Source organism: Drosophila rhopaloa, unplaced genomic scaffold (genome assembly GCF_018152115.1).
Source record: "Drosophila rhopaloa isolate 14029-0021.01 unplaced genomic scaffold, ASM1815211v1 contig_2, whole genome shotgun sequence".
NCBI lineage: Eukaryota > Metazoa > Arthropoda > Insecta > Diptera > Drosophilidae > Drosophila > Drosophila rhopaloa.
The window spans coordinates 1,323,419-1,347,491 of record NW_025335083.1 but is presented as its reverse complement, the minus strand read 5'-3'; the positions used below and the strand labels follow the sequence as shown (position 1 = coordinate 1,347,491).

The window sequence follows — 24,073 nt, the reverse complement described above, 5'->3', positions numbered from 1 at the left end:
ACAAGTCATTAACCGAAATGCAACTTGGATAAAATCTACATAATTGCAACACCGGCCCCAACAGCCCCATTTATCTAATTTTTTACTTTTTCACTTTCTCCGCTATTTCCAACTAATTAATTTCGTGCTTGTTATAATCGGACCATCGTATCAGATTTTCATTACTGTTAAATGCATTTTGTGATCCCCTTCGCACACTCAAGTCTTTTTTAACTTTTCGAAAACACGTTTAATGCAAAAAAAGAACCCATATTGGTCTTAAATTGAAATTGATGATTTAAGCAAAGAAACTCCCATTTGTATTTTAAGATGCAATTGGGTTGTCCAAAATATTCGTAGTTTGGATTAGAGAGAGTGTGGGGAATGTCACAGGTGACCTGAGAATCCAATTAGTTTTAGATAACTAAACAATTACTGGATAGAACCAAGCTTTAATATTGTGGCTTATGTTGGGCTTGGGTACAATTATGAAGTGATTTATTAATCCAATTTAAATCAGGTGGAATTCGATCCGTGAGAAGAGATTAGTGAGCCCAAGCACTGCCACTAGTAGTAAAGCCTATTAAGGGGGTACAGTATTTAAATTTTTGTTAGGATTTTTTTTTCTGAATGCACAACATTTTAAAAATATTGTGATTTAAATTGATCCGAGTAAAACTTTATGGGCGAAAGTTGTGGGTAGTTGAACATGGGTAAGTTAGCTCGTTTTGTATTCGATTTTTGGGTGTCCAAAACTTAAAAACGATCGCTGTCGAGTTTTTTTTTTTGACCATTTAAACTGACAGATAACTTGGATTTTAGGGCGAAAAGATCGCCTTATTCGAATAATCGAATAGGATTATTCTGTGACCAGTTATCGTGTACACCGCAAAACGTGTTTTTTTCAAGGTGCCGCCGAAAATTGCGTATATCTCACTCAGTTTTAAAAATTTTTGGATTCGAATTTTCCCACCTAGTGTTTAAATGTTGTATTATCACATGGTAAAATAAAATTTTAGCTGAGACTATACTTATCGCCAATAAAAATTCGTAAAAAATGACCTATTTTGCAGCGAATTAACCATACCATTGAATAAAGGGGGATAATTAAAGGGAAATGGATCTTCACTTACCCAAATGGTGGGCGATATGATCGTGCTCCTCGGACTCGCCGATGATGAAGTCCTGGTGCTGGTGGTGCAGCTGGTCCAGGTGGTGCAGCTCCCCCTCGTCGTCGCTCTCCTGGGCGGCGCAGACGGAGAGCGAGAGGGAGAGGGAGAGGCAGAGGAGCGAGGCTGCGGCGGCGGTGGCAGCGGCAGCAATTAGACGTGGGGATATTTCCGGCATTTTCCGCTTCCGCTGCAGCTTCCCCGCGCCCCTTCTGTTCTGGCGACGCGCGGCAATCGTCGCTGCATCCGCTGTCAGCGGAAATATATTAATTTTCATTTTTTATTCGCTAGCGCCGTTCCGGGCTTTTCCCCTTTCGCTCGTCCCCCCGTAGTTGTATGCCCTCTAATTTCTCCGGCACTTGGCTGCTTCGGTTGGGATCTGACTCTGGCCGTTGCTTCACTTTCGATATTCTGTAGCCCTCAAGTATTTATGCACATTGTTTTGCTCAGCTCTGGGCCGAGAGGCTGGAAAACATTTCCAATGCATAACTATAGACGGTGAACCAGAGTTCGAATCCCCTGCGGAGGTTTTTCACTGAAATTGGTAGGACGAAAAAACGCACATTCAGTGTATGTAAACTATATATAGGAAATAAGTGGCATGCTTTTAATTTTCCAAAGCAGTTTTTATAGCCAGTTTTCACCCTGCTCCCCTTCACCTGTGCTGCAGTAATTGTTTGTCATTTTATTATTAAATAGAATTCATTATTAATGCACACACACTCCCTGCTGTCGCAATTCATTATGCAGGATTGTATGTTATGCGAAATGGAAAATGGAAAAAAAGGTGAGGAAAGGAGCGTGTTTAAAAGGCAGTATTGTAAGAAAACAAATATTTTTTAGCGTAAAAGCTTTAATAAACACGAAAAAGAAAGTTGCTATATAATAGCCCACAGTATTGAACCTAAAAAATCTCATCAAAAAGAGGTTTTTCTTTTGGTAGCTCAAACTAATTTAAAAAATCCAGAGAGCTGAAAAAAATCGGGACACAACTGTTTTGAAAGTTTAAAAACAGTACATAAATATAGCATTTGTATTCCCTTTCTGCAAAGTGCATTATTTCACTTAAAGGTTGGCAACGCATTAAAGCGCACATTTCAGTGTTTCTTAATCTATACATAGTAATATCACGATTAAAGAATTACGGTGTTACTTTTATAAAAATCAGACCCCTATATCATATATATCTGCCAAAGGAACGATCAAAAAATTATTAATAAATATATAACCCGAACTAGATTCATTGTGTTTAGCATCGCAATTGAAATTTAAAATAGTATAGGGTAAATAAACTTCGTCTTGTTTCCTTTCTTGTCTTATTTCTAACCCAGTTAAAATTAGATCGGATAAAATTCATTCATTCATTCATTAAAATACAACAATCTACACGTAATACCACAAAATAACAAGAAAGGAAAGCTAACTTCGGGCGGAGCCGAAGTTGATATACCCTTGCAGAATATTCTATAAATTATATTCTCCAAAATTATTCATATGATGCATTCTTAATACTTAAAAAAAGTCCCAACTTCCTAACTTTAAAAACAACAAAGTTATGTCATTTCCAATCGTTCAGTTATATGGCAGCTATAAGATATAGTCGGCCGATCCTTATGAAATATGGTAGGTCGGATTGATTAACCAAATATAAAATCCATAGAAGATCCCAGCCTCCTAACTTTACAAACACCAATGTTATGGCATTTCCGATCAATCAGTTATATGGCAGCTATAAGATATAGTCGGCCGATCCTTATGAAATTTGGTAGGTCGGATTGATTAACCAAATATAAAATCCATAGAAGATCCCAGCCTCCTAACTTTACAAACACCAATGTTATGGCATTTCCGATCAATCAGTTATATGGCAGCTATAGGATATAGTCGTCCGATCCTTATGAAATTTGGGAGGTCGGATTTATTAGCCAAAAATAAAACCAATAGAAAATCCCAACTTCCTAACTTTAAAAACACCAAAGATATGGCATTTCCGATCGTTCAGTTATATGGCAGCTATATGATATAGTGGCCCGATCCGGCTCGTTCCGACTTATATACTACCTGCAATAGAAAGACAACTTTTGGGAAAGTTTCAAGCAGATAGCTTTAAAACTGAGGGACTAGTTTGCGTAGAAACGGACGGACAGACGGACAGACGGACAGACGGACAGACGGACAGACGGACGGACAGACGGACGGACAGACGGACAGACGGACATGGCTAGATCGACTCTCCTGGTGATGCTGATCAAGAATATATATACTTTATAGGGTCGGAAATGTCTCCTTCACTGCGTTGCAAACTTTTGACTGAAATTATAATACCCTCTGCAAGGGTATAAAAATAGAGTTATTTGAAATTATAAGAAATAGATTCCATGAGTAAAATGCGAGTTTTTAAATATGTATCCCAATTACCATGAGCTCCTTTAGATGTATGTAGGTTAAAATAAACACAAAATGAACATAAATAAAAAACGAAGCTTTTATAGGTGGACAAAATCGCACTTTATTTTTGCATATTAACATAAATATCCACCAAAACCGCCAACGTTTTTAAATGTTTTTTTAAAACACAGTTTTTGCTTAAGAAAAACATATAAGCACACGGCCTGATTTTTTTTATTTTAAATGAGTAAAGCTGCATAAACAAGGATACACGGAATTATTATTTTAAAATTGATAAACCAACAAGAAAGGAAGCAAAGTTCGGCAAGCCAAAGTTTATCTACCCTTGCAGTTATTACAAATCGACTACATTTCGATTTCTATACTACTAAAAACAATGAAGCTATGTCGATTTTGAGCTGCATTTTGCCATCGTTTCTATGGCAGCTATATGATATTGTTGTCCGCTTTTGATAAAACTGAAAACGTAATACTCATATAGTATATAATTACTATATTTCAAAAAAATATTTTGATAAATAGAAAAACAGCAAAATAGACTAAAAAAAATTTTTTTTTTATAATTTTTTTTTTTTATGGGAGCTATTTGATATAGATTTCCGGCTCGTTCTGACATAATTATATACTACCTAGAAAGACAACTTTCGTAAAAGTTTTACAACTGACAAGTTTGCGTAGAAACGGGCGGACGGACAGACGCACGGACGGACAAACGGACATGGCTAGATCGTCTCTCCTGGTGATGCTGATCAAGAATAAAGTATATAACTTTATAGTGTCGGAAATGTATCCTTCACTGCGTTGCAAACTTTTGACTGAAATTATAATACTCTCTGCAAGGATATAAAAACAAACGAAAGACAGAAATCCTAGTTCTTAAAATAGCTGTATGCATTGAGAAAATAAAAATTAAGCACTCCATTGACTGTTAATGGTATTCATATAATATTCTATAAATACCCGTTATTCAAATATATGCAGTGACGTCATTATTAACACTTTATCTGTCCTATAACTTCTAAGGTACGATTTGTAGTGTGTCGATAGATATTGACCGAATAAGCTGTTGTGTTAAAAACATTTTGAAATAAACTTGCGATGCTCCTAGCTCTTATATATAAGAAAATATAAATCTTTTCTTGGATTTAGAAAAAATAAAGTTTTATGGCGAATTTCTAAAATTTAGGGTTAATTTAGCTATGAGTGTAGTTTTTGAGATCACGACGTTCATACGGACGGACATAAATTTTTGAAATACACCTTCTCTTAGAAATGAACGATATTTGCATATTGAATTCACCAGGTTAGTGCTGACGAAGTTATGTATTTGCATAAGCGATTTCAAAAGTACCTATTGAAAATAGCTAGAAAAGTAAAATATTTTTATTTGTTGACATGCTGACATTTTCACTGGCAGCAATCTCGACTTAGGTCGCGAGTCAAAGAGGTCCTTGAAATACGTAAATGCTCTACGCAATTGAGGCAATTGCAATCCAACGAGGCGTATGGGTAACTTGACATGCTTCAATTGGCACCACATAAGCAGAGTGCAACATTTTCTAACCGCAATTCGTTTTCGGTTACATATTTTCCACCTCCCCTTCATTCCCCCTTCGCTGCCTCTTCTATACATATCATTTAATACATTTTGTATGCGAAGGCCGTAGCTTCTTTAATTGCTGGGAGCGGCAAATATTAGAAAACTCGAGCAGAGCGCACCCACACACACACACACAGAGAAGGGGGAAAACCAGTTGGCAGAAGACGCACAAGATATGGCCAGGCCAATGTGGAATCTGAACAAACTTGAAAACAAAAGTCAAGCGCAACGCAACGGAAAGCGGCAGAAAGGCATTTAAACTTTTGGACAAGTTTAATTTCCCGTCGAGTGTGGCCCACAGTAAGTGCCAGAGATGGCATAGGACAGATACCGGGAGGGGGAGTGGAAGGGTTGGGGCTTTCTCGCTTATGAAATTGAAAGCACTTTCCATCTTTGAAGAAATTGAGTGCTGACAATCAACTAATTGCGGTCAGATCCCTGGCCATGATTTCCACGGCAGCCGACCTCACTTTTTATCGATGGGTCGGTCGGAAAAGGGTCTGCCATTTCCGTTATTAATATTACTATTATCTGCTTAATGTCGCCACCGTTGATCATCCTTGTCCACTGCCCATTCGCTGTTTCAGTTGACCAGTGGAAATTAATGAAAAATATTGCCAGGCTGAATTCTGTTATTATTATTCTTTTCCAGGGGTTTTGTCACCTCTGTGTGGCCTTTGGCCATTTTCGGCATTGTTCGGCGGGATTGTCCGTTCCCTGTGTTCGCTGGAAAAATCATAAAGATAGCGGTCACAAAAAGCGGGTGCCAAGGGTGAAAGAGTAAAGGAATGGGCTGCATTAAAGAGATAACAAGAGTGTGCGGAAAATTGGACGAAACGTGAAAAATGGCTGTTTATTTAATAAATTGGCTAAAATGGTTGACATGCAGCTTAACAACCGAATCTCATGAACCACACCTAGAAAATTCGGGAACTAATAAGCCAAAATGGGCTAAAATTTTGATGAAATGGATTGGAACAGAATGGCAAAATGTGGACTAAGTCTTATTTGTTTAGAGTAACAGAACTTCTTTTTATACCTATTATTTATATATTTTTTTTATTTATAAGTCCATTCCTTTGTTCATTTGATTTTATGTTAATTTATTAAATTTTTGATTAAAACAAATGGGATACTTTTTAAATATTTTTATTTTTTTTGATAATTAAAAAGGTTTTTTAAAGTATGTGCTAACGAATTGTATTGAATTGAAGATGAGGCTCATCTTTCACCGGCGCACTAATTGACACATTGCATTGGCTGCAAGCATTAAATTATGATTGAAGAAGAATCCCAAGCGAATGTACTCAAGTCGCGATTTAGCATCGCATTACGTCAGGCCATTGTTCCGTTCATCGTCCGTTATCTTTGATAAACAGCTTAGAGACCCGGGACCCACTGCCGCTCCCAAGGCAAATCTGCCCGGCCAAGTCCACCAACGGCATAATGATAAATAGCCGAGAAAAGAAAGAACACGGAGTGCCCCAGCAATCTTGGCCAAGCAAAAAGTCAAGACAATTGACACCTTTCGATGTGGGCCTGGGTGCGTCATTAACATTTCTTTTTGACGGCCTGGCGGTGTCTTACCTTCGACTGCTTTCATTTCGATTATTGTGTGGCAGCCTTTGTTTTGGCCAGGTCTCCGTACCGTTTCATTTTGTTTCGTTCTGTTTATCGCCAGCTGTCAATCGTTAAATGACAAACAAAGAAATGCGGCCAGCAATTTGCAGACGGCTAAATGGCGTCTATGATTTCCAACTGTCAATGACAGTTGCTAATCCACGGCATTCCTGCTTTCTCGGGCTTTTCCGCTGGCATGCCTCGGAAATGAAATAACAAATGATGTCTCCCTCTGGACTCCGCATTCTGCTACCCGTTGCTCGTGGAACGAAAGGGTATATTCAATTTGTGAAATACCAAGAGAATTGGGATATTATTTTAACTTATAAATAAAAAAATTAATTTTTAAACATGGGTTAAGTAATGTAGTTTGAGCTTTGTCACCACTGAGTTTAAAGTAACGATTATTTCAGATTTGTATACATATTTTATAAACCTCAAATAAAACCTTTTCGAATTTCTTTTTATAAAAAGTCTTAAGTAAGAGCCAGTTGTTATTTCACTTAAATTTTGGTATACCAAAAAAGGGTAACGAATGCCGGTCTTTCGTGTTTAATATACCCATATTCCTTTTTTTTCTGTTCCACCCGCTTCCTCGATTTCTTTTCCTTTTGCATTTTTTTCTTACTGCATTTTTTTCATTTTATTTGACATTCTTTTTTGAAAGCGTTTTGCTACTTTCGCGTGTCAAAAACTGCAGCAGAATGCCAAATAAAGGGCTTGTTTATGTCACCTAGACTGGTGCAAACTTCTGTCTGTGTTGGTATGTACTTTGCGCTCTGTAGCTGCCGCTGGCTATATGCAGAAAATGGCATTAAATTACACTAAGCCCTACTAGCACTTTTTAACAATAAAAAATATGTTGGAAGCGCGGCCGAATGGGATTATATATCTTTTTAATGCTCCTTTTGTTGTGTCACCTTATTGTGAAAATTACGTTTGATATTTGCGGTAACTTTAAACATTCAAATCGGTCATCGATATCCTAATAATATCATTTTAACGATTATGCTTGAGCTCGACCTTCGAACAATATTAACATATTAATCATAATAAACCATTTTTGCAAGTATTTTGGTTTTCTGTGCGTCAAATTTAGGTAATACACCGAGTATTTTCGTTATTGTTTATTAATTCATTAAGTGTTAGTCTTAATACTAATAAAATTTAAACAAAATTATTTTAAAAAAAATGTTAAAGAATATAAAAATAGTTAAAGACAACGGTTGGTACAATTAATATTTTTCTTTTAGCTTAAATATTATACGGGTTAATTACTTTTTCCATGACAATTCCTTATTTTTGGTTTGAGGAAGTTTTAACATTTAAGCAATATAATTAATTAAAACTTGCACTCAACTATTTTTGAAGGCGCTATTGAAGTTCGCCATTCTTAAAGTTCACCAGCTTTCTTAAATTTGGACGAGCTCTGGCATCGTATGTGTGTAAACGCAGGAATCTCTAAAATGTGTATTAGAAATTAGGACCGACATTGGTTTATTAGAGCTCAAGAGACAAAAGAAAAATGTAGTTTACATTTAATGTAAAAAATTTAAAAGTATCGTATTCTTTTTTTTAACACCTTTTTTCCACATCTAATGCCTTGGTAAACACGACCTTAAAAATATCCATATTTGTATATTCCTGCGAGGGTATTGTATTTTCAGTCAAAAGTTAGCAACGCAGTAAAGGAGACATTTCCGACCCTATCAAGTATACGTATTCTTGATCAGCATCACCAGAAGAGTCGATCGAGTCCCTCAGTTTTAAAGCTGCTCGAACCTTTCCATTTGCTTCCATTCTTCTTTTATTTAAAATAAAATATTGGCATTGAAGATTTTTTTTCATTATGAAGAAATTATAAATAAGTTATTAATCGAATTGTTTTTTTTTTCAAATACATAATACATAAATACACAATGTTTACTCATAAAATTGCAGGACAAATCAATTTTTAACTAAATATTACCACCATATGAAATATTAAATAAATCCTCATAAATGGCATTTTGGTATGTCAAAGAGAAAATATATTTATTTAATTTAACTAGCAAAAAAAAACAATACTTTGCTTTAAAAGATTAAGGTCATCGGAAAATAGCAAAAAATAAAACCAAAACCATAAAAAAACTCGTTACAAATTAGAATAAAACATTTAAAAAAATTTTTTTTAATGACGCTATACGGTAGCTAACTATGTTCGTGTTCAATATCCAAATGTAGACAATCCCCTCAAAAATTGTTAACCGAAAATTGTCATAAATTCATAAATTACAAACATTTAACCGCTTTACCACTTTTAAGTTTCTACTGCCAAGAAAATATGACTGACTATTATGAAAGAGAGAATACTTCCAAGACAATTTCTTGTTTTAATGTCTAAAATGAGTGGTTTTTATGAATGCACAGTTTCAGCACTTCTTGCCCTCTATTTAATTAGAGCCACATCCACAGCGTGCATTTACATCATTTGCAATAACTCATCTGTCCACTGACTGCCAGCTGCTGTTGTGCATAGCTCGGAATAAAAATCAAATCACAGCGCCGTCCATCTTGGCTGTCAGATGCCATGAGATGCTTACTTGTTTTTCTTCGCCTTGTCTCTCCTCGGTGGGGAAATTTCTTTTAATATAACAAGCCATGCGAAATGCGTGTACAAAAATGGCAAAATGTTTGCTCCAACACCCGCTTACACTAACTAGCCAGAAGCAGCAGAGCGGTTGCATTCGCCCGCTGCCACGCAGCTTGTGCATTTTCCTCGTCTTGCATTTGATTAACCTACAAAAAGGCGTTTGGACGTGGGCAACTGGGGCGTGCCCGGGTTGTTGCTGTGGTTTCTGCGCTTTTCTTAACGGGCAACTTTAATAAAAAGCGGCCAGTGGGCGAGGGGGGAACGGGGACGAAAATGCATAAATGCATAAAAAATTGGCCAGCTTACAAGCCGCTTTACATATACAATACGCGTGCCTGCTGTGAGGGTGTGTGCAAGTGTATTGGCGCACACACACTCACACATTGTTGCAAGCAGTCCTTTTTCCGACACGTGTTTGCTTTCCCCACTTCCGTTTCCGGCGAAGCCATTGATGTGACTTTCCGTTATTTTGGGGTACAACTGGCCGTTTCCCGAGCCCTTAGAAATCCTCCATGAGACTTAATTAATATACGCAAGATCGCTTGCGCCGCTTTCAACGCTCGGAAATAATGGAAAATTTGGGAAAAGCACCTAAGGTGGCACCTGTATTTGTTTTTGTGATGGAAACGCAAAGCTTTGTTGAAACATTTTTGCCACCAGACCGAAAGTATGCAATGAAATTTTCGCAGCCACCTGACAGCATACGGATATGCATGCGTGTGTGGGTTTGCACTCGTTGTGTTATGTGGGTTGGGTTGGCCATGCATTTCCGGTTTTAATGATTATAACACAATCAAGTGCACATTGCCTAATTAGCGATCCCCAGCAGCAAGCGCCGTCCATAAAGTGCATAAAATATTTCCCTCACTCACTGCGTGTGTGCGTCCTCGCATATTTTATGTCGCTTATTGGGACGCATTCCACCACGAATTATGCACAGTGTACACGCTTTCAGCAGCGAAATTTCATGTTCATGTTGTTTATATGTTTATATGGCTTCCGTTCGGGGTGCGTGTGCGAAAATATTGTGTGTAATTGTGTGGTCGGCTGTCCGTTTTATTTGATAATTTTGCACCACACTCCCCACCAATTCATTAGCACTGACGAAGAGCGCTTCACAAATTTGTAGACACAACAAAGCCAAATGCTATTCCATTTCCCCTCGGCAGTCTGACACTTGACGTGGGCTCCCATTAATTAAGTTAAAGCTCGGCTGTGTTCGCCCTTCAGCGTGCAGTTTTCGAGGTACAAACGAAAATATGCTATTAAAAGTTTGACGATACCAAAGAGTCGATACTACTACATGGTATTTTCGATAAGTTCGATGTGATGAAGGTAAGCTCATTATTTAATGAAGCATTTAAGATTAGTTAAGCTTTCAGAAATAATTTATAAGACAAGAAAGGAGGCAAACTTCGGCAAGCCGAAGTTTATATACCCTTGAAAATATTACAAAACGTCTACATTTCGATTTCTATGCCTATATTATAAAAAGAACGAAGCTATGTCGACTTTGCGCCGCATTTTGCCTTCGCTTCTGTGACAGCTATTTTATATAATATTGTATATGATATCCGAATTTGTCAAAATTAAAATCGTAAATCTGTTATAGTAAATAATTACATTATTCCAAAGAAATATTTTGAAAAATAAAAAAACAGCATTTTAAATTTTTTTCATTTTTATTATTTTTAATTTTTTGATTTTCCTATGAGAGCTATATGATATTGCTGTCCGATGTTAATTGAATTAAAACCCTAAATCCCTAGTATTTAAATATTACCAAATCCCAAAGAACAAAAAAAAATTAAACAAGAAAGGAAAGCTAACTTCGGGCGGAGCCGAAGTTGATATACCCTTGCAGAATACTCTGTAAATTATATTCTCCAAAATTATTCATATGATGCATTCTTAATACTCATAAAAAATACAAACTTCCTAACTTTAAAAACACCAAAGTTATGGCATTTCCAATCGTTCAGTTATATGGCAGCTATAGGATATAGTCGGCCGATCCGTTATGAAACCCATAAAAAATCCCAACTTCCTAACTTAACAAACACCAAATTTACGGCATTTCCGATTAATTAGTTATCTGGCGGCTATAGGATATAGTCCTCCGATCCAGGCCGTTCCGACTTATATACTGCGTGCAAAGGAAAGAAGGGTGTGTGCAAAGTTTCAATTCGATAGCTTTAAAACTGAGAGACTAGTTTGCGTAGAAACAGACAGACGGACAGACGGACATGGCTATATCAACTCAGGAGGTGATCCTGATCAAGAATATATATACTTTATAGGGTCGGAGATGTCTCCTTCACTGCGTTGCACACTTTTGACCAAAATTATAATACCCTCTGCAAGGGTATAAAAACAACAAAGTCGTACGTTTTTTTAATTTTTTTCAGGTTGTTCCTATGGGAGCTATATGATATAGTCGCCCAATCCGGCTCGTTCTCACATATACTACCTAGAAAGACAACTTTTGGAAAAGTTGCAAGCTGATAGCTTTAAAACTTAGGAACTAGTTTGCGTAGAAACGGACGGACGGACAAACGGACATGGCTAGATCGACTCTCCTGGTGATGCAGATTAAGAATATATACTTTATATGGTCGGAAATGTCTCCTTCACTGCGGTGTAAGCTTTTGACTAAAATTAGAATACCCTCGGCAAGGGTATAACAGAACTCAAGCTACTTTTTACTTAAAAAAAAAACATTTATTTATTCCGATTTATTTCGAAAATGGATATTTTGCTCAGAACTTGTTGTACCTTTCGTAAATTAAACGGTTCACTTCAAAATAAATTCGTTAATCAATTAACTACCAATTTCCTTTCCCGATTTCTTGCTGTTTGTTTTTAAGTTTTCATCTAAGACTGTTTTAAAAATTTATTTTCTCCTATGCTATAAATGAAAAATACGTTGCATTTATTTTTAACAGAAAAAAATTCAAATGTTTAAAATTAATTTCACATATAATCCCATCAATTTCAGCACGTTCTTTCAGTTTTATCTTCGGAAGGCCTTGCAACGTCGATGCGAATGTATTACTTGAGCAAGGGTGTGATTTATTTTTACTATGGGTTCTTTAAAGTAAAATAGCTGCACAAAACTGATTTAAGTGCGCTCTAGCTAGCATGAGAAGTATTAGGGTTTGCAGCAATACTCGTCTTAGTCGTGGGTCCAAGTAAATGGTGAAACTGATTGCATCGCATCCCAATAGCTTGGCTCTTAGTTGCATTTTCGGCTGCGGCAGTGAGCTTGGGCTGCACCCTAAGATTTTTAAAGTCACCCACGAACAGGTGATGGCTTTTCAGATTTGATTTAAAAAAGTAAATTTAATAATATAAACTTAACTTTAATATAAAGTAATATGAAAACATATAATTTAAACATTTTTAAAAATAATGTTGCAGAATGCTACTCTTGTGAAAAATATTTAATATTAGGTAAATTTTTTAAAACGCCATTCAAGCAGCTTTTAGGTGTTTGTTTTGTTTGGATTTGTTCGGAAAGTTTCAAATTCGATATCTTTAAAACTGCGAGACTAGTTTGCGTAGAAACAGACAGACGGACATGCTTATATCAACTCAGGAGGCGATCATGATCAAGAATATATATACTTCATAGGGTCGGAGACATCTCCTTAACTGCGTTGCACACTTTAGACCAAAATTATAATACTCTCTGCAAGGGTATAACTAGCTTTTTCCCATTTTTAGGCACCTGCCAGACAGCTATGAGAAAAAGAGTTTCGCCCTTAACGCAATATAACTGTCATAATAACTGTAAATAGGGCTTTAAGAATGTACGCATCTAGACGAAGGAAGGTCCAACATGTAAATAGACAACGTAGAGTATATAGGTATTTGTTTGGCTCCTATGGAAGCTATATGATATAGTCGATCTATCTTACTACCTGTAATGGAATCAAGATTTTCCTTACCATATTTGAAAACAGAAATGTTGTAAGTTAAAGGTGCGATCGTCAATTCTATCTTATATTAATCTAACTTCCTTTAATGCTTAATCATTTACTGTTTTTTTTAACTAATAGGTGCCGATCGATAAGTAGCAGCCATCTGGCAGACACAAGAGCGGTTAATTGGAATTTTCAAAACTTCGTGGCTTATATTGTATTCGTTGAAAGGTATGCTACAGGAAGAAGAATTCGCTAAATCGCAAATCTTTATTTTTTGTTTTGTGCACTTTCCTACACCTCAAGTTTATTTTTAAAATTTGATTCTAACGCCACAAGCCGCGAAACTCTGTACTGTCTTGGTAGATAATCGAGGCTCTTGACTATTATCCTTCCTTCTTTTATAATGATGTTTGTAATCCATCTTTTGTACATCATGCAGTCTTTATAAAATCGGATTACTATTTCCTATACAAGTACCACTGTACATTGTTCTGTCAATTTTGGCCAAATAGTTTTTAATTTTAATTCTAAAGAGGACGAAAGCTAACTTCGGCCGAAGTTTTAATACCCTTGCAGACTTTGCCGGAATTGCTAAAAGGTATACATAAATAAACTAGATTCTTATAGTTTCATGTCAATAACTTTTATACTGCAAAAATGTCATATAAAAATAGAAAAAGGGATATTTTCGCTGCCTTTAACAATATTTCCTACGGAAGCTAGAAGATATAGACGTCCGATCGGCCAGCGCTTTACCCTGATCAATATAATTAATAATATAATTAATTTATGTCAAAAACTTACACACTGCGCGAAATATTCTGAAAAACATCAAATTTGGACCGATTTCAACCTATTTTTCCTAAGGGAGCTATAGGATATAGACGTCCGATCGGCACGCGCTTTTACCCTGATCAAGGTATATATAAAAAAATATGATTTGGAAAGATTCATGTCAATAGCTTATATACTGCGCGAAATATCCAAAAAATCATTAAATTTTAACCGATTTCACCCTATTGTTCCTATAGGAGCTATAGGATATAGACCTTCGATCGCCACGCGCCTTTACCCTGATCAAGGTATGCATAAAACAAGAAAGGAAAGCTAACTTCGGGCGGAGCCGAAGTTGATATACCCTGCAGAATGAAAACTCTGTAAATTATATTCTCCAAAATTATTCATATGATGCATTCTTAATACTCATAAAAAATCCGAACTTCCTAACTTTAACAACAACAAAGTTATGGCATTTCCAATCGTTCAGTTATATGGCAGCTATAGGATATAGTCGGCCGATCCTTATGAAATTTGATAGGTCGGATTGATTGGCCAAAAATAAAATCCATAGAAAATCCCAACTTCCTAACTTAACAAACACCAAAGTTATGGCATTTCCGATCAATCAGTTATATGGCAGCTATAGGATATAGTCGGCCGATCCTTATGAAATTTGGTGGGTCGGATTGATTGGCCAAATATAAAACCCATAGAAAATCCCAACTTTCTAACTTTACAAACACCAAAGTTATGGCATTTCCGATCAATCAGTTATATGGCAGCTATAGGATATAGTCGGCCGATCCTTATGAAATTTGGTAGGTCGGATTGATTGGCCAAATATAAAACCCATAGAAAATCCCAACTTTCTAACTTTACAAACACCAAAGTTATGGCATTTCCGATCAATCAGTTATATGGCAGCTATAGGATATAGTCGGCCGATCCTTATGAAATTTGGTAGGTCGGATTGATTGGCCAAATATAAAACCCATAGAAAATCCCAACTTCCTAACTTTACAAACACGAAAGTTATGGCATTTCCGATCAATCAGTTATATGGCAGCTATAGGATATAGTCGGCCGATCCCGGCCGTTCCGACTTATATACTGCGTGCAAAGGAAAGAAGGGTGTGTGCAAAGTTTCAATCCGATAGCTTTAAAACTGAGAGACTAGTTTGCGTAGAAACAGACAGACGGACAGACGGACAGACGGACATGGCTATATCAACTCAGGAGGTGATCCTGATCAAGAATATATATACTTTATAGGGTCGGAGATGTCTCCTTCACTGCGTTGCACACTTTTGACCAAAATTATAATACCCTCTGCAAGGGTATAAAAATAAGATTTGGAAAGACTTTTGTCAATAGCCTTTACACTGCGCGAAATATCTTCCATTCTTGCAAGTTATATCCGATTGATCCTATGGGAGCTATAGGATATAGACATCCGATCGGTGCTGTTTTCAAACTTGATCTGCTTACACATGTTATAGGATGATTGTGAAAGTTTCAGATCGCTAGCTTATAAACTGAGCTCGCAAAGGGTATTGAAACAGACGGATAGACGGACATGGCTATATTGACTCCCCTATTGATCCTGATCAAGAATATATATACTTTATAGGGTCGGAAACGTCTCCTTCACTGCCTTACAAACTTCTGACCAAAATTATAATACCCTCTGCAAGGGTATAATAAGAAAGGAAGCAAACTTCGGCAACCCAAAGTTTATATACCCTTGCAGTTTTTACAAAACGACTACATTTCGATGTATGTATATGCCTATTTGCGCTGCATTTTAATACCCTTGCAGACGGTATAATTTATAATTTCAGTCAAAAGTTTGTCACCAGGAGAGTCGATCTAGCCATGTTCGTCTGTCCGTCCGTCCGCTTCAACGTAAACTAGTCCCTCAGTTTTAAAGCTATTTGCTTGAAACTTTCCCAAAAGTTGTCTTTCTATTGCAGAGAGTATATAAGTCGGATCGAGCCAGATCGGGCGACTATATCATATAGCTCCAATAGGAACAAACGAGAAAAAATTCAAAAATATTATAACTTTGTTGTTATTCATTTTTTATTTTTGTTAATATTTAACTAATACGGAAATACGGTTTTAATTAAATTAAAAACGGACAACAATATCATATAGCTGCCATAGAAACGATGGCAAAATGCAGCCAAAATCGACATAGCTTCATTGTTTTTAGTAATATAGGCAAAGAAATCAAAATGTAGTCGATTTGTAACAACTGCCAGGGTATATAAGCTTCGTCTTGCCGAAGTTTACTTCCTTTCTTGTTAAAACAAAAATTCAACTAAGAAAAAAACCAAATCTTATTCACACTTTCACCATTATTTCTCCTCAATCAAATGATTTTCTTAAAGTCTTGGTATGCACACCTCTTAAACCAATAGTTGTTAAACGGTACCTCTGTCCCGAATGTCACGACTTTCTTACCTCAAGAATGAGCCGAGCCCCAATATCAAAAATGCATTAATCAACAAAATGAAAATTTCAGGGCATGTAGTAGTTTTTCAAAAATATAATTTAAATTTGATAGGATTCTCTATCAATAATTATTTTTCGTTTTTAATTTTTAAGGACGTCTTCTGGCTTGTGTAGAAATGGTCTGAGTTCAAATTAACCTTTTCTTAAAATACCCCAAATAGACAAAGTTGGTAAGCTCATTACAACTAAAACTTTGTTATGTTGCTTATATAAGTTCTTGTTTCATATCTGAATGCGTTATCTTTTTAAGAAATGCTCTAATATCCTAAATGCTGTTGTGTTAAACAATTTTCTTCATATCGAACCACCTCACGTTGTTTTAGCAGTTAGGGTTCGATACACTTATACACATTATTTTCAAATAAAACGCTTTTACTCTAACAGAACCTGCTGATTAATACTTATTGTAAGAAAAAGTTTTGAATTGTGTTGATATTTATTTAATGTGTTTTCGGAAACTAAACCAAACGTATGCCAATAATTCTGATATTAGATAATTATTATAAACTTTGAAGTAATTGATTAAACTCGAAGTCACAAGTTGTTTATATTTTAATTTCTTCTATAATAAAACGTTTTTCCCCCTTAATATTTTTTAATATAAATATTATTATTTATAATGATTTTTGTAAATCTGTCAATTATTCCACTCAGAAATTTTTTTTATAAATGGTTCCGGGGGTTTAGGTTTTTTTTTATTTTATACATTTATAGTTGGGCGTTGAGCATCCCAGTTATTAAATAGTTTGAAATCATATATCCCAAGCTAAAAAACTTTACGTGTGGAATTATATTTGCAAATATTCGCATAAGATTGAATTCAGCTGAATTAATTACTGATGGGGTGTTAATGAGATGTAGTTTTCAAGGTATGGGTTGCAGACTTTTCCCTGGAGCTATGGTACCCTATACAATGATCTTAAAGTGGCTCTGCCATTTTTTGTGCATTACTTTCTTGGTTTTAAAATTATCTGTTATAGTATGTATTACTATTTTTGCTATTATTTCTGTAATTTGCATATTTCATTTATTTTCATTAAAAAAACTTTTTTGCTGATTTACTTTAAGCATGGGTTTAATTTCAAACCACAGTTGAAATGCAATACTATTTTATGCTGTCAACCACTTTCAAAAGTAATTGAATTTTTTCTAAAACGAATTTCATGATTCCGTTTCATCCTGTGTGATCATAATCCGGCCCATTTTATCTCTTCTGCTACGTTAGTTTTTTTTAATGCTGCTCTTTGCAGGCCATTTTTAATTGCAATAATTAAACGTCAAATTAAATCCTAAATTCCGCGGTGGAATTAATTCAATTGGCGTGACAGTCAAAGTGAAATGGCGAATAAAACACCGCAATTGCACAAGGCCGCTAGGGCTCTTCCATAAATGCCATTGCCAGGCTCTACAATCCAAGAGGAATGCTGTGATTGTTTTCCGTCAATTCGGTCTCGCAGTCTACTCTTATAATTCGCCAGCCATTTAATGAGCCACGCTCGACTTGCCACCAAGAATGCAATCAGCAGGGAGGGTCGCAAACAGGATGCAAGGATAAACAGCCGGGACCTTAGTTCCCAGCAAGGAGCCAGGAACCGGCACAATTTGCGTTAAGCGAGTCGTGAAAAATGAAGTACGAAATTGAAGTTGGCAGCCAGCGTGTCCGGTTGCGCCTTGCACTTATTATACCCTTGCAGAGGGTATTATAATTTTGGTCAAAAGTGTGCAACGCAGTGAAGGAGACATCTCCGACCCTATAAAGTATATATATTCTTGATCAGGATCACCTCCTGAGTTGATATAGCCATGTCCGTCTGTCCGTCTGTCCGTCTGTCCGTCTGTCCGTCTGTCCGTCTGTCCGTCTGTCTGTTTCTACGCAAACTAGTCTCTCAGTTTTAAAGCTATCGGATTGAAACTTTGCACACACCCTTCTTTCCTTTGCACGCAGTATATAAGTCGGAACGGCCGGGATCGGCCGACTATATCCTATAGCTGCCATATAACTGATTGATCGGAAATGCCATAACTTTCGTGTTTGTAAAGTTAGGAAGTTGGGATTTTCTATGGGTTTTATATTTGGCCAATCAATCCGACCTACCAAATTTCATAAGGATCGGCCGACTATATCCTATAGCTGCCATATAACTGATTGATCGGAAATGCCATAACTTTGGTGTTTGTAAAGTTAGAAAGTTGGGATTTTCTATGGGTTTTATATTTGGCCAATCAATCCGACCTACCAAATTTCATAAGGATCGGCCGACTATATCCTATAGCTGCCATATAACTGATTGATCGGAAATGCCATAACTTTGGTGTTTGTAAAGTTAGAAAGTTGGGATTTTCTATGGGTTTTATATTTGGCCAATCAATCCGACCCACCAAATTTCATAAGGATCGGCCGACTATATCCTATAGCTGCCATATAACTGATTGATCGGAAATGCCATAACTTTGGTGTTTGTTAAGTTAGGAAGTTGGGATTTTCTATGGATTTTATTTTTGGCCAATCAATCCGACCTACCAAATTTCATAAGGATCGGCCGACTATATCCTATAGCTGCCATATAACTGATTGATCGGAAATGCCATAACTTTGGTGTTTGTAAAGTTAGGAATTTGGGATTTTCTGTGGGTGTTATATTTGGCCAATCAATCCGACCTACCAAATTTCATAAGAATCGGCGGACTATATCCTATAGCTACCATATAACTGAACGATTGGAAATGCCATAACTTTGTTGTTGTTAAAGCTAGGAAGTTCGGATTTTTTATGAGTATTAAGAATGCATCATATGAATAATTTTGGAGAATATAATTTACAGAGTATTCTGCAAGGGTATATCAACTTCGGCTCCGCCCGAAGTTAGCTTTCCTTTCTTGTTTATTTATTTAATTCTGGCTATTTCCTCTGCTTACGTACAGTGCTGGGCTATTATCCTACGATGATTTTGAAGCACTTTCTCGGGGAGTTGAATTCAAGCGAGTGACGAATCGCGAACGCGTCCACTTTCGGCACTAGTGTGTGAGAGCTGCGAACTGGCGCGACCGTCAGCGTTGCGCACTAAAACCATACTAAACTAATTTGCTTAGCAGGACGCACTGATTACACAAAGTCCTCGAAGGGCGATAATCGCCGCCATTCGTCAGGAGTGCCGAGTGCCGAGCGCACTTCGGCTCGGAGTTCGAGGAGTTCGGCTGGGACTCGCGAAGTTGCCGAAACGAGACGAAGGCCAAAAGCCAAGAGAGCCCAGTCCCCAAAGAGAGCACCAGAGCCAGGGCACTGTTAAGAGGTTAACAGTGCGGTAGCAGGTTAAGAAATCAACGCAGTCACCATGGGTTAAGGTAACAAAGTTAGCCTCGTGGCCAGAAATAATGGCTCTATTTTAAAGCGAATCATCAAAAAGAACTTTCAATAGGCCAATCTACTCTTCATCTTATTACTGACTGATTTATTAGTAACTGTTTTTACTAATTTATCGATTTAAATGCAAAAATTGAACACAAATTCCGTGCCAGCTAGCCGGCATTCCCCCATGATGACCGAGCTTTCAATCATTTAAAATTCCCCAAGCACACACTCGCGCAACGAACTCTTCTCTCATCAATGCAAAAATCAAACATTATTTATGCAAATTACAAACCATTATTATTAAAGCCAACAACCACAAAGGCAGTAATAGTAACAGTAACAGTCTGAGGAGGAGGAGGAGAAGGAAGGGAAGAGGGGCTCCGACCAACAGTCATATCCGTCATAGTCCTGTGGGGAGGTTAAGGGGGAAACTGCCAATGCTTTGGGGAACCAATTTGGCAGCCGGCATAAATAAATTTTTACTTAATGTAGGTCAGTAATGTGTGCTGCACTCTCTCTGCTGTGAGCTCTCTTTTCAGCGTGCGCCACTCTTTAGCCCTCTCTTCAGTCGCGACGCCACTAAATATGCTACTAAAGTTGCTTCTTTTCCGGCTGCGTGTGTGTGGGCGTTCGGGAAGTGCCATCAAGCCTCAAAGGACCGGGAATGCTTGCATAATACAAACAGCCAATGATATTGTCATGATTCGTTGAATAATTTTCAATGCAGTTGTGCCAACATTTTCAAACAATAAAAAGCTAGGCCCTTTTTAGCTTAAAGCAGGGCCTGGTAGTGTCTTAACACATCAATTTTACTGGTAATTTCTAGATTCCATTACACACAAGTATAACTTAGTTAATCTTTTTCTCTTCCTCTATTGCAGACAATTTAGAATTAGAGAACGAGCATTCAAATTAAAATATAATGTGACTTAATATGTACGAGGTGTGTTCAAAAAGTAAGGTGACTTTTCAAATTTCGCGGGCAACATATTTTCGATTATCGATTTTTTTGTTTTGTTATATTGGTACACTCTTCCCTAACATCTGTACCAAGTTTCAATGGAACATCCTCTTTTGTTTGGTTGTGAGAGGCGTAAAGTTACAAGTTATTTTGCGAGCTCGGCGATTTTTTGCTATCGAAAAATATGGATCAAAGGATTTGCATCAAATTTTGTGTAAAAAATAAAATTAAGTGCTCTGAAACACTTGAAATGTTGACAGTGGCATACGGTGAAACTGTTCTGAGAAAAAAAATGTGTACAAGTGGTACAAACTCTTCCAAGATGGCCGGGAAGATGCCAATGACCAGCCTCGCTCTGGACGCCCAAGCACGTCAACAACTGATGAAAACGTTCAAGCAGTGACGAAAATTGTTTTGGAAAATCGTCGAATCACTATCAGAGAAGTTGCTGAAGATGTCGGTATATCGCTTGGCTCGTGCCATGAAATTTTTTCAAACGTTTTGGGTATGAGTCGTGTGTCAGCGAAGTTTGTTCCGAAATTGCTGAATTTTGACCAAAAGAACCGTCGCATGAGCATCGCTCAAGAGCTGTTGAATGACGTCAACGACGACCCAGATTTACTCAAAAGGGTCATAACTGGTGACGAATCATGGGTATATGGTTATGATATCGAAACCAAAGCCCAATCGTCCCAATGGAAGAGCCCAGGCGAGCCAAGACCGAAAAAAGCACGCCAAGTTCGATCAAATGTCAAAGTTTTGATCACTGTTTTCTTCGATTACCATGGCGTGGTGCATCAGGAGTTCTTACCATATGGTCGTACGGTCAATAAACAGTATTATCTGGAAGTTATGCGCCGTTTGCGAGAAGCAATACGAAAGAAACGTCCAGAATTGTGGAAAAACAATTCATGGCTTTTGCATCACGATAATGCCCCTGCTCACTCATCTTTGCTTGTGAGAGATTTTTTGGCCAAAAACAACACCACAATAATGCCTCAGCCACCATATTCACCGGATTTGGCCCCATGTGACTTTTTCTTGTTCCCAAAACTGAAGAGACCTATGAAAGGACGGAGATTTGCAACGATTGAAGAGATAAAGACTGCATCGCTGCAAGAGCTCAAGGCTATACCGAAAAGTGCTTATGGGAAGTGCTTTGAGGATTGGAAAAACCGTTGGCATAAGTGTATTGTATCTGAGGGGGATTACTTTGAAGGGGACAACATAAATATTGATAAATAAATTAATAGTTTTTCTTGAAAATACAAAGTCACCTTACTTTTTGAACACACCTCGTATGTCTGGTGGAAAAACAGTTTTATTTGCTCTTTAGATAGACAAAACCAGAGTCTTTATTAATTGTGTGATTCGAGCAACTCAGATTACCACCACAAACTGCAGTGATCACAGGCTTATGACAAAACTGGACCGTGTGACAGTGTATGCCATTTTCGATCGCTACTATAATATTTAAAATTTATTCTTAACAAATATCTGAATACGTTAAAAAACATCGAGGTTCGGAGAATTTGGGTTTTATTTTAGTATAAGTATTCGGATTTTTCCTATGTCAGCTGCTTTTTAAACGTGTCTAAATGTTCAATCCTAATTTTTTATTAGCAGAAAAGCCATACATATATTTTGTTTCGCAACATCGGAAATAGGTATCTGAAAAAATAATCCTTCTTGGTTAGTGATACTCCTCTTAATTTGTTTAATGTTCGACGATTAGAAGCACTTGTTTCAATTCGTGCGTATTCGTTAATATTGAAAAACGTATAAAATGTCTATTAGTGTAATATAACAACAATAAATATACGTTAACAAATTCATTTAAAGCTGGTTTAATTAATTGAATGTATATGTTATGTTACTTACATTTTTTATAAAGAGCAACAAGGCTGACTTAAAAATGTTAGCATAATAATATTCTCGGCCTTAGCTTAGCTTAAAAGTCACTGACCAATAAACTTAACTTCAGTTTGAAGTTAACAAGAAGCGAGTGGTTGAGTGATATCCATCCCCAGCACAGTGGTTGCATATGCCAGTGGCAACATAAATAAAATAGGATACCGAAACAGAGTCAACCGACTAAACGCCAAACTCGGTTGGTTTCCCATGGATTTTTGCGTAAGTTTAGCTCTTCTCACAGTCCTGGTCCGCCCTCCCCCCGCTGCCTCATCATCATATCCTGAGACCCGCACAAAAACGTCTCCTTGTAACGCATCCTGCAACGCAAGTTGGTCCAAATTTATGTACAAACTCACTTAGGCAAGAATGTTTATGCGTTTTGTACGTGTTGGTTACTGTCGCTCATGTGGAGAGCATCCTCCACATTCCTACCTTACCATCTCATCCCTCCGAAAGCCACTCGTTTATTTTGGCATTTCTACGAATTTTTTGGGGAAATTTTGTAATTCTGTTCTGTGTTCTGAATGTTGTCTCTAGGGAGGAGATGGGGATGCCAGAGGGAAATACGTTCTCACGCACACTGAAAAGTGTTATGAAATTTGTCTTCTCTAATGACCTAAATGCAAAGGAATTTATCCAGCATTTGAGCTAATTGCTATTGCATTTGGTACAATTTAAATTTCGGAAATTAAACAGCAGTCTTCTTCATTGTTAGGGAACTCCATTCGCAAGGGGAACGGGTAGAATCTGTAGTCTACTACTTACTTCACTATTTAAAGTTTACTTTATCCGTTAAGCAAACGGGTAAAATCAGTAGTATTACAGTAAAGGTAAACAACTCTTGATTATTATCGAGTATTTTACTTTTCTATTTAATGTGAGCAAATAAAATAATTAATTTGCAATAAAAAAGTTAATTTTGTCAAACAGGTGAGAGATTAAATCACAACTGGAATATTCTCGAACAGTTAATAGCAGTTAAACATCCAACTACCAACATTTCAGCAGTCGGAGTACTTGCATTTTTATAAATTTCTCTAGGGCAGTCTTGAGAGTCGGCACTTGAAATCTGCCACACTTTGACAATTTTACCATTTTCTTTCGCAGCCGTTTTCCCTTGATCACTACGGCTGAAAACTATACTTGGCAGTTGCAAGAGGGCCAATTATCTGGCACCCCGCGCGGCGGTTTCTTTCCAGCTATTTACATATAATTAG

The 24,073-nt window shown here is 37.0% G+C and overlaps 1 protein-coding gene across 6 annotated transcripts in view; it reads right to left on the bottom strand.

Annotated features, from left to right (window-relative positions):
- LOC108043219 (hemicentin-1) overlaps positions 1-23,400 on the bottom strand; it is a 57,647-nt gene extending 34,247 nt beyond the window's left edge. For 4 of the 6 annotated variants that reach the window (XM_044460272.1, XM_044460276.1, XM_044460277.1 and 1 more), the window contains exons 1-3: positions 23,294-23,400; positions 22,824-23,173; positions 1,113-1,683 (exon numbers count right to left, since the gene is read on the bottom strand). In XM_044460272.1, the coding sequence (XP_044316207.1) occupies positions 1,113-1,425 (313 nt within the window). In that variant the 5' untranslated portion in view covers positions 1,426-1,683; positions 22,824-23,173; positions 23,294-23,400. Of the gene's footprint in view, positions 1-1,112; positions 1,684-19,552; positions 19,685-22,823; positions 23,174-23,288 lie in introns of those variants that run through there. The other 2 variants (XM_044460274.1, XM_044460273.1) reach the window with 2 other exon arrangements.
- Between the last annotated feature and the right edge of the window lie 673 nt (positions 23,401-24,073).